Source organism: Halyomorpha halys, unplaced genomic scaffold (genome assembly GCF_000696795.3).
Source record: "Halyomorpha halys isolate HHAL.00 unplaced genomic scaffold, Hhal_1.1 Scaffold1066.1, whole genome shotgun sequence".
In the NCBI taxonomy this organism is placed as follows: domain Eukaryota; kingdom Metazoa; phylum Arthropoda; class Insecta; order Hemiptera; family Pentatomidae; genus Halyomorpha; species Halyomorpha halys.
The window spans coordinates 24,585-36,443 of NW_027105978.1; the positions used below are offsets into that span (position 1 = coordinate 24,585).

General features: G+C 31.6%; 1 protein-coding gene across 4 annotated transcripts in view; it reads left to right on the top strand.

The window, feature by feature from the left end:
* Nucleotides 1-11,859, top strand: part of Tango5 (Transport and Golgi organization 5) — a 29,212-nt gene that overhangs the window by 16,052 nt on the left and 1,301 nt on the right. For all 4 annotated transcript variants that reach the window (XM_014432484.2, XM_014432483.2, XM_014432485.3 and 1 more), the window contains exons 6-8: nt 467-717; nt 3,336-3,464; nt 7,249-7,369. In XM_014432484.2, the coding sequence (XP_014287970.1) occupies nt 467-717; nt 3,336-3,464; nt 7,249-7,369 (501 nt within the window). The remainder of the gene's footprint in view (nt 1-466; nt 718-3,335; nt 3,465-7,248; nt 7,370-11,859) is intronic.

An 11,859-nucleotide genomic window follows, 5' to 3' on the forward strand; every position in this document is an offset into this window, starting at 1 on the left:
ACTTTATTCCAAAAACCCATTTTGACCCCAAAATTTCTTTTTCATGGATATTTCTCCTGAAGCCCACCTGCTCTCTTCTGTCATTCCTTTTGTACATTTTTAATTTTTCACTCCTAAATTCCATTTTTCCTACAGTTTGGAAAAAAGTTATAGTCCATCTATTGAACAAAGTCCATGTTCTCTTCCTAGTCACCGACTTTAACCTAGCTTCACCGTCTCCAATCTATCAAAACCACTCGAAGGAATAGTCCATTTTAAATTTTACATGTGATTAAATATTTCCATTTTTCTTTTATCTTTATGCACAAAATGAATTTCATTGATTAACACTCCAAATACTATCTTTGAATTATTGTTTAATTTTTCAAACTACTAAAAATAATAACTTAAGTATACTAATAATTTTAATTTTTATATGTAGAATCTATTTACAAAATACTTATTAAATATTCCGATTTATTTTTAGGAACAAATGAAAGAAGCTGCTACAGTGTTGAAACAGTTACTAAGATGCATGAGCAGTTTAGGATTACTAATTGTTTGCTTTGGTCAGGGTTATTCAAGACTTTTACTTTTATTATATGGTGGTCAAACCCTTGCGGATGATTTAGGCACTTTATTGCTCCGAACACATTGTTTTGCAGTTTTGTTATTAGGTCTTAATGGCATCTCAGAGTGTTATGCTTTAGCAACTATGAGTGCTTCCCAGCTGGATAGGTAAGTAATATTTAAATAGTAAAGTAATGTACTAAAACTTTAATAAGTATGTGTATGGGCTAAATTTTTGTCTTGTTTTTAATCTAGTGTTTCCTCCACTTAGTCAGCGTTACTCTGTGTAATTGATGCTTTGTTAAATGTAATTCAAGAAACCTGAATTGATGATTAGGAATAATTTGTTTGTCTGATTGTATGTCCTCTAACTGTGAATGAAGTAATTTTTAAAAAAATTTATAACAGATTAGGAGTAAATTTATTGATCTTTAGGAATAAGTCTTATTTCTTTGAATATGTCTTGTCTTATTTGTCGGTTTTTTAATCATGCTTATATGATAATATTTCCACTGTATTGGGAATTTTTTTGTTCCAAGTATTGAGTTGAAGATTGTTGTTAGGAACACTAGATACTTTCTGGGAATTTCTCAGCATTTATCAAGTCATTGTTTGGGGCTTTTCTTTTCAGTGTTACCTCTGTACTTAGTGATTGTGCTACTATTATAGGAGTGCATGAGAGTAGAGGAAATGTCATTCATTTTTTAATTACATGTTTAACATATTACTTACAATTACATTATGTTATGTTCACTATTTGTGAAGTCAATACATGATGTAAATACGGAAGAAAGATGGTCGGCTAATAGAAAATTAGATTTTTCCTCATTGAACAAAGCTCAAGAACCGTCCTCTTTTCTAAAACATTCTTTCTAACATCTCATTTATGGTCTAAGAATTTCTTTGTGTGCTAATATCTTCATTCCTTAATGTATCATTCATTTCATTTTTCATTCATTTTTTCATTATTATTTTAAAAGTCAACAAAGAAATAGATACAGGAAAATAAATGGGATTTTCTACTAAAGTCTATGGTTATAATAACCACACCTATAGTCTTCATGTAATAGAAGACCCCTGGCTTGAGAAAGGCTGAAGGCTTAGAATAATTATAGTATATTACATATTTTATTATAAAATTAATGAAAATATTTCATTTTTTATTTTGGATTTTTTCAATTCTAGCATTATTTTTTTGGGTTTGGGGGTAGAAAAGAGAAACTATTATCGTATTAAAAAAAACTATTTATGAAAAAAATATACATTCTTCATTGTATCATTAATTTACAGTTTGATCATTAAAGAGAAAAAAGGTGACTGTCACCCCTCCTTTTTAATTGTGAGTTAACGAAGGTGGTAAGGGAATGGAGAAAAGCAATAAACTTCGAAGAAACCCAAATAAGATTACTGTAGATTGTCTAGCTTTTGCAGATAACATGGCATTACTCACTGACTCATTTGAACATAGACGAGAACAAATCTCTGCTCTTCAGTACCAAGCTTCCGAAGTAGGATTGCAAGTATCCCTTGCAAAAACACAATTCATGACGAACATATCTGATGCACCACAGTGCCTTACGATAAATAACAACAGAATATTGAAAACAAATTGTTTTAAATATCTCAGAAAATAGGTATCCAACAAAACCAAAGAAGCAATATCGACAGACAATAGATTACTAAAAGTGGAAGGAATGTATTACATTACAAGAAATATATATAACAAGAAATTTATATCCTGGAATACGAAATTGAGACATTTTCAGACAGTAGTTAGACCCAAAATACTCTATGCATCGGAAATACTTAAACAAAATAGAATTGGGAATCTGGAAAAACTGGAAAGAATTGAAAGGAGAATTCTGAGGAAGATTTTGAATTTAAAATCAACGGTGATTTTAAATTAAAAATGAGACCCAATGAAGAACTATATTTAAAAATTGAAAAGGTGACAGATGTTATGAAGAAACGAAGACTACAGTTTTATGGACATATTCATAGAATGGGCCAGGATAGACTAACAAAGCATCTCTTTGACCTATTTAGAAATTACAAATCCAAACCCACTTGGTTTCAAGAAGTGGAAAATAACATGAAAAACATTGGCATGAACACAGAGATAATAACTGACAGAACACTATTTTGAAAAACTATACAAGAGGCAGGTTTTTGGGGAAGGATAAAATCGACATGTGAAAAGAAAAAGAGATGGACTCAGGAGGAGAAGGAACGGCACTCTCAAAGGATGAAGGAGGTGTAGGCTCGAAGGAAGCATGACCAAAGTTAATTTATCGTACCCTCTAAAAAGATTAATCGGAAAAAAAAAAAAGAAGAGAAAATGGAAAACTTCTATGAATGAAAATTAGTTGCTTTCCAAGAAATGAATTTATTAGAAAACATGGTGAATGATCAATATTTTATTTATTGCAATTCGAACATTCAAAATGTCCAGTTTTGGAGAATCATCCACATTTGTAACTCTCTAAAGGTGAAAATTTAAGATATATAATTATAAAATTAAATTTTAATGTATTAAAATTATATAATTTAAGACTATAAATATTGGGTATTGAACTTGCCATTTTTGGAGAATCAACCACATGTGTACTCTCAAAGGGTGAAAATTTAAGATATAAAATTATCAAATTAAATTTTAATTTATTGACATTATATAATTAATGCCTCATTATATAAACTTTAAGTATGTAATTTTTTTTTTTTTATTTTATACCCCATTCCTCTTTTTCTCCCATTTCATAATATGTTAATAAGTACATTACTTGCAGGTATAATTATGTGATGGCCTTTCTTTCAGTTGGGTTTTTATTTTTTTCTTTGATATTTACGTACGTTTTGGGAAGTGTTGGATTTATCATTGCTAATTGTGGCAACATGCTTGCACGCATATTTCACAGGTAATTTTTTTGATGTACATTGTAGTTAGTTATAAATAAAGAAAGTGATTTCAAATAACATTGAACATAATTGACAAATATTTTTATTTATATATTAATTTATTTTAATTATTCTCTGAACTATTTATTAAAAATAAATTGTCACTCAAGCTCTGATACCTTGGTAGTTCAAAAAAATCTTTATTCCATTTAAAAAATTAACGCTTCATTCTTGAAACATCTTTAAAGATCTCAAAGATCAGAAAAAGTTATATATTCATCTTTCAAAACAATGATTGAGACTAGATCTCTTCCACAAATGATATATAGTTTTTTATGTTCAAATTGTAAAAAAAATTGTATCATTTATTTCATCAGACTTACCAAGGTATCACAACTTAAGCAACAAAATGATGTTTTTTTTTTAATTTGGCACAACATCAATAAGGCTTATTGTATGCCACTTACAAACACACCAATGCTGCAATTAGCATTACAGCACTGCGGTGAGCTCATTAGAGCTTAAGTTTAGTAGATTCCAAGAATCTTAATAAGCTTAAGGGGTTGATCAGCTTGCACTGCTTGGGATCCACCACATGACCCGCCCTGAACAGTGCGAACCTTATTCCTGCAATACGGTCACACCAACCAATAACGTGATAGGCAGACTCATCCTCAGCATTGTAGAATCTACACAGGGGTGACAACTTCAACAACTCTAGATTGAGTGACAGGGTTACTGAGTGCCTCTATTGCTGCCTGGCTGTCTGTGTAGATAGTAATTCTTCTACCAGAGAGCCCTTCCTCTATAAGAGTGCTGACACAATGTTTAATTGCAAGTATTTCAGATTGAAATACTGAAATGTACCTCCCTAAGGCAATAGATATACCATTCAATGGCTTATCGCTCTGCCAGATACAGGCTCCTGAGCGAGGGAGTCGTCCGTGTAACAATTAATGCCATTGTTCGGTTTATGTATTTTTGTTTTATCAATTTTGACACTTAGTTTAGTGCCTTTATATTTGCAGATTTGTATGTCTGAGTGCATGGAAATCACCCTATCCTCATCTATCTGTTGAATTATCTTCCCATGCCCTACCAGAGTCAGGGCATTGGATCTAGCATCTTGTTTAACAAGCCTGTACCTAGTGTTCAGAGCTTGTACTTCAATTTCCAGGTGCAGTGGAGTCAGGCTAAACATGACTTCCATTGCAGCTGTAGGAGTGGTGTTCATAGCTCCGGTGATCATAAGGCACGCAAGCCTCTGTAGTCTGTGAAGTATATTCCTATACGTCCCTACTTTGGTTCTGTGCCACCACACCAAGGCTGCATATGAAACCATTGGTCTTACGGCTGTAATGTACAGCCAGTAAACCATTCTTGGTTTGAGCCCCCAGTTCTTGCGCCCTGCAGGTTTATAGGCATTTGAGGGCTTTACTAGTTTTCTCTAGCACATGCTTGTGCCATCATTGTATGTAATCCAGAATGACCCCCAGGTGTTTCACCTCCTTGGTTTATCTGGATATTATTCAATATAAGTGATCTTATTGTCACCTTTCTCTTTTTAGTGAAGACAGACACCAACTGGCTGATGCTCAGACCACTGTGCTTACACCAGCCCGCTAGAATGTTTGTTGCATTCTGTGCTGTCTAAAAGTACCTGAGAATACTTTCCTTCGATCTGGATAGCAACGTCATCTGCATAGCCCTGAGTATAGTAGTCTGCCGTGTTTAGGATTGTTAAAAGTTGAATCAACCTCCAAGCACCACAGTAAGGGAGAGAGCACCCCACCCTGTGGGCATCACTTTTGGGTCTAATCCACAATTCAGAGTGCCCTAGCACATGAGTCGAAATGCTTTAGGATCTTCATAAGATCGCTTCTCCGGTTTAGATATATAGCACACCCTGGATGTCCTCCATCTAGTTGGGGTGTGTCCAAGTGCTAAGCTACCTCTGAGAAGTTTCAAGAATATGCGCTCTGATTACTGGTGGGTGTCGCCAGCGTGATTTCAATGATTTCTGAACTGACCCTATTGCAGAAGGTAGGATTCCTGCCCCTGTTAAGAATGTCAAGATCAAAATTAATAATAAAATCTAAGATCTCTCTTCTTTTATTGGTGTTGGAGCTACCCCATAGCTCATGGGGTGCATTGGGGTCCAGGGTAGCTTTCTCCCTTATTTTTTAAAAACCTTTCTTTCACCCGCTCCTTTATCAAATCTAACAACCAACTTATAATCACTAAGCTGACAAAGGTAACTCGACTGTGGTTATGGACAAATCTGAATATGTTGACAAAATTCACATCCTTCCCTCTGACACAACTACTTACAAACCTACCACTCGAGACCCAACTCGCTCACTTATGCTCCAGTTCAACCTACTCCTAAGGAACCTTCTTGAAACCAATCAGATTAACCGCCCCACCTACCTTAACCTTATTTTTTATAATTCTTTAGCCCTCCGCTTATACGGACTCACAAAAATCCATAAACCTGGTAACCCCCTTCGCCCCATCATATCTAATATCAACGCTCCCTCTTTTAAACTCATTAAATTTCTTCTTCCTGCCCTTCAAATCCCCAGCCATAATATCTCTTATGATATCCGTAATTCCTTCCCCCTTAAAGAACTATTACAATCCTTCAACATACCTGACAACCTCCTTTGATGCCGAAAGCCTTTTTACTAACATCCCCATTGACAAAGCCCTTCATATCGTTGGGAAGAATTGGACTATAATTCTACCTCATACCATACTTAACCTCACTTCATTTCTTTCTGCTTTAGAACTTTGCTGTAATTCTGCTTACCTGATGTTTCACGATAAATTTTACCACCAAATTAGCGGACTTGCGATGGGGAACTGCCTTGCTCCAGATATCTCTAATATTGTTCTTAATGATCTTCTCGACTCTATACTACCTCTATTCTCACAAGACGTAATTTTCATTTAGAAGTACGTGGACGATCTCTTTCTTGTCCTCAATCCTGACAGAATGACCGAGATCCTATCTGCCTTTAACTCCTATCACCCTCGTCGGGTTACTGTTGAATGTGAAATTGACCATTCCATCCCTTTTATTAAATATTCCATTTCCTTGATTGAATTTAACATTATGTAATGATTTAAAAGTATTTCAAGCATTTATCTTTGACTCTCTGGCACTGAATAAATTCAATTCCACCAACACAATACCCTACAATTAGAGAATCATTCTTTGTGGGATTATTGTTACCTTATAATTGAGATATATAAAACAAATACTGTCAGTATGTTTTCATATTGCACCAGTTAAAAAAGTATAAAACAAAAAACACACATTAATTAAAAGATTATTATGTTGTTTTCCCCCTTAATACAGTGATTAATAATATCAATATTTGAGGCATTCAGTCGTAAAACGTGGTAATTCAAATTTTTCATGAATGGCAGTGTTTGGCATCATTGGTTTTTTTTAAGTCTGATACTGTAAATTGTTAAAAGAATCTTCAAGAAATTTGTTTTCTAAAGATAATGTTGATATTAGGTTATGGCAAGTGATTACTGGATGGAAACATAACATTGTAATTAACAAACAATTTTACATTGTAAAAGTTTTCATTTTTGCAGTTACCATGTTTTACAACCAAATGCCTCATTTAAAATGTAAAAACAAAAAATGCTTTAACTTATTTATTTTTTTGAGGAATTAATTTAAATTATATTTAGCGAATAAAATGTAATCTCTAGATTTAAGCATTATGATTAGATGTTGAAAATACAGTAACAAGTAATTAACATTATACATTTTTTTTTTTATAGTTTAAAATTCATTAAAAAACGTTATACTGGGAGTCAATTTGATCCAGTTAAAGGAATCGTTCCAGGAAAGTTATACCTTTTTACAGTGGCAACTTCTGGAGTCATCACATTGATGTCAGAGGTATGTTATTTCTGAAGTAAATGTTTTGATGTAATAACAAAGTAATAAAAAATTAAGGGTGTATAAAGAGGGAAAAAATGTGTTAGTTTTCATGTTGTAATATGTTAGGTCCATCATACTATCTTTATTAATAAAGAATAAATTATTATTGAAGTGAAACACTTTCCCTTCTCATTAAATAAAATATTTATTAAATAAAATTAATACATAGATATTTCATTTAATGAAGAGAGATTTCCTTCAATCAAATTCCATTTCTTAATCCTAAAATAATAACATTGTAAACAAATGCTAGAATGTAAGAAATTTCACTTATAAAACGTGAAAGTAACACATAGGTTTTTTTTTAAATTTTATTTTAGTAAATTACATCGTGTATTACAAAAGTGTATTACACCGGATGCTATTCTAGTTGCTTAATTTTGTTGTTGAAAATTGGTTTTATTATTGAATTTGTAAATAGTATTGTAAACAAAACTATAGATGGCGATACTGCTTCTCTGGCATGGAGGAGGCAATCCTTTGTTTATCTCAGACTGATTTTTGGTGTCTGTTCAGAAACATATTCTTTATCTCTTTCTTTATAAAAAACCCACTCTCTCAATCCACAACAGATGGGTTGCAGCCCGTGGTTTAGTGCATAAAAGGTTAAGTGACAAGAGTTATTTACATATATTAACGGATATTTAAGCTTTGTGGTTTTATTTACGACTAACCACCAAAATTAAATACAAAGGACAATGGATGGCTCTGTATTCAACAATGAAAAGCTTGCATTGGAAAATTATGGGATCTGGTTGATGAAAAGTGAAGCATTATTAGAAGCAAAGGACTTATATGAAGAAATAATTGAGAAAATGAAACTGGAAAAGATGCAGCTTGGGCTAAGGAAATTAAACAGGTACTCTCTGCTATTATTTTAACAGCTAGTGATGATATATTGCTATTGATTGGAGGCAAAAAAGGTTTGGAAAAAATTTAGAGAAAGGTTTGAGGGTGTTCTTGAAGAAAAAGTGAAGATTTATTGTTTGACCTTACCAAAATCAAGAAAAATAGATGTGAAACATTAGATAAATACCTCAACTGAGTAAATCTCTGACAGATCGAGAATCACTGAGATATATTGTAGAAGGCTTGCCACCCTATTGTGATCCAGTTGTTAACCCCATTTTGGTAAATAGAACATTAAATTTACTGAATTAAGGCAAATGCTTTTATCAGTTGAAAGGAGGAACACCATCAATAGAAACGAACTGGCATTAAAAACATATCATGAAATGCCAAACTTCAGTCCAAAAATCTGTTTTATTTGCAAAAAGCTAAAAAATGAATGCTGGTTTAACTAAGAAAAGAATAGACGACACAATAGAAATAGACCCTCTGATACACAAAAGCCTCAACTAAGACAACATTAGCATCATTGGCTAAGGAATTTGCCTTATGTGCAATTATCTGTGATAATAGGTATTTGGTTTAGGAAGGAATCGAAGAAGCAAAGGAAGATGGAAGGAATATCAGTAAAACTCATCAAGGGAAAATTGATAAAAGACACATAGAGACATATAGGAAAGATGATAAAAACAACCCTAACTTTCAGGATATTTTAGTTGTTCCAGAGTTATATGGTGATCTAATTTCAGTGACCGAGAAAACTGAAAAGGAAAATGAAGTCATCTTTTCCCAGTAAGTAGGCTTGGAAGAGAGAGTGATAAAAACCCCGAAGACAAAGTTCCTGTACTAAAAGAACAAGAGATAACAAATCAAAAATAAACATCAAGTGATGATGAAATAGTCAATGCAGATAAAGATCATTTCAAAACTCTTAGTTGCCTTAAAAACAATGACTCAAGTGTATGTGGTCAAAGTGTTTACTGGTTCCCTGATTCAATTGAAAATGAAACATCTGTGTTTATCAAAGACTATGCAGTTGATGCTGATGAAGAAATCGAAGATATTAGCACAGAAAAACTTGACTGAAAGATGAAAAAAACACTTTACAGAAGAAGATATTCAAATTAACTATATTAAATGCAGATGACTGTAATTGGAGCCTAGATGAAAACAATATGGATTGTGAAGCAAATAATTTAGAAGAAGAAAGTAAGAAATATACTTATACTTAGAAGAAGAAGAAACCTAGAAAGAAAAAGGGATCTAGTGATACAACAAATATTCCCAAACCTCCTGTTAAACTGAATGTTCATAATGACTTCAGGGAGTATTATAATCCTGACTACAAAAAGTCTGAATGCAGTCGAAAGAAGAAAAGTACATGACAGAAGACTAGTTGGGAATGTTTGAACCTAAGACTCGATGAAGGGTTTGTGAAACATTAAATTAATATAGGTGTATTTGAAAAAAATAAATTAAAAAAATAATAAATAAAAGGAAATAATAATACAAATTTTAGGAAGGAAATTGTTGTAGAAAATTAGTATTATTATTTAATTTGTAAATAAAACTGTAGATGGCAACACTGCTTCTGGGCCATGGAGGTAGAAATCCTTTGTTTGTCTCAGTCAGATTGTTGGTATCTGTTGTCTCTTTCTGTATAAAACCCTCTCTAAATCACAACAAATTTTCCTTAATATTTGTTTTTTCTTCTTCACTTCTGATTTAAAAGTATCATCCAGTATGACATAATTGGAAATGAACCCAGACTAACCTAGCAAACTTAACAAAATATTGGATAGTGAGTGGGTACTTAGGTCAAAGCAAAAAAAAAATCATGAAAGCTCTAATTTTTTTATGGCTTTTGCCATCAAAGCTGTGGATGCATTTCCTTCCACCTACTGTTATCTGTTTTTTCTTCCTTCTTCTCTCCCACTATAACCCTGTGAGAGAGCAGTTAATTGATTTTACATACATGCTCCATGCTCTCAAAAGCACTGTTTTCTATTTATCTTTTTATCATTTAAAAAGAATAACGGCTGATTTTATTAGAAGAGGAACACTACACGAAAGGACCAAATCAGGCCTAGTGTTTATGTTATTTATAACATAAATAACATAGTAACATAAAGCCCTTTAGGGCCACTTACACAGTTTAAGTGAAAATCAGTTCTCACATTTATTTTCATGAGTTTTAATTAATTTGTTCTTATTCATATATCAATATTTATATTTTGGAATGGAACAGTGATATCTGTGTTTTTGGAAAAGGAGCAAGAAGAAAAAAATGATATGTGGTGTTTATCCACTGTGGAATTAATATTAATAATAGTACCATTCTTATTCACTATAATTTTCTTAATCCTTGATAGTAAAGACCTATAATTAATGGCAATGATATTTTTAAAAAGTTAAAAAGTAAATCTTTGAATTCTTAAAATAGTTCACTAAATTATTATTTCAATCTGAAATATGAGAATGTTATTTACTGCCAATTTTAAATGATACTAGGATCAGTATCTGGATATCTGGAATCTGGATCTTTTTAAAGAGATATACCTTCTAATATCATATGATGATTTAGGAATCTGGATCTTTTTAAAGAGATATACCTTCTAATATCATATGATGATTTAGGACTCGGCACACAAAATATCTCTCTAATCTTCAAATATATTTTTACATTATATTTTAACTTCATATTTAGTGAAAGCATTTTTAATTGTATCTCTAATTCTAAGTATATATTTTATTTCATGAAATTGATTATTATATCAATTTATTTTGACTTTGGCGTCATTTTTATTCTCTTAGTTAGTTATAATAAATAATCAAAGTAATTTGTATTAATATTTTTTTTTTTGTTTATTCAAACTTTATTTCTGATATAATTTTTTTTTTATTTAAAACAAATTATTGATAATAAGGATAACAATTATTCTTCAAAATACTATAAATATTATTTTCATGTGTTTCAACAATCTATTATCATTGTCTATTAATTATCAGAGACTATTGGTTAGTATAACAGCCTTATTTATAAAGTTCTTGCGGTATTAATAATTCAAGTTTAATTAAAAATTCTATTTTATTATTATATTATACAATATTCATATCCATTTATTGATTTGTATTATATTTCTATTGTATTCTATATATTGAAGGTATTTTCATGTTTATGTTCTCTTTTGATCACTGCTTAATAGTTTAACTTTCTTTTGTGATCAGCCAATTTTCAATATATTTATTGATAAGTATTTAGCCAACTTCACTTTGTCTAATGGAAAATGTTAAAAGTTCAGTTTTTTGTTAAGATTACATATACTTGAATCACAGACAACCTCCCTCACCTACCCATTACTGAACCATTTAAATGTTTATTGTAATATGCACTGTGTGCATTACATAGTTTTCACTTACTTTGAATTGAAATTATTTCTCATTTGTTTCAGAACAAATATTTCTATATTATTGGCACTGTGTACCTGTACTTATTTCCCAAATGAGCCTTTCTGTTGACAGATTGACTAACTCAAATTTCAACAGCTTTCAGATAAATACATTTTAATTTAATTTCTATTTGCAAAATTAAAAAAAAT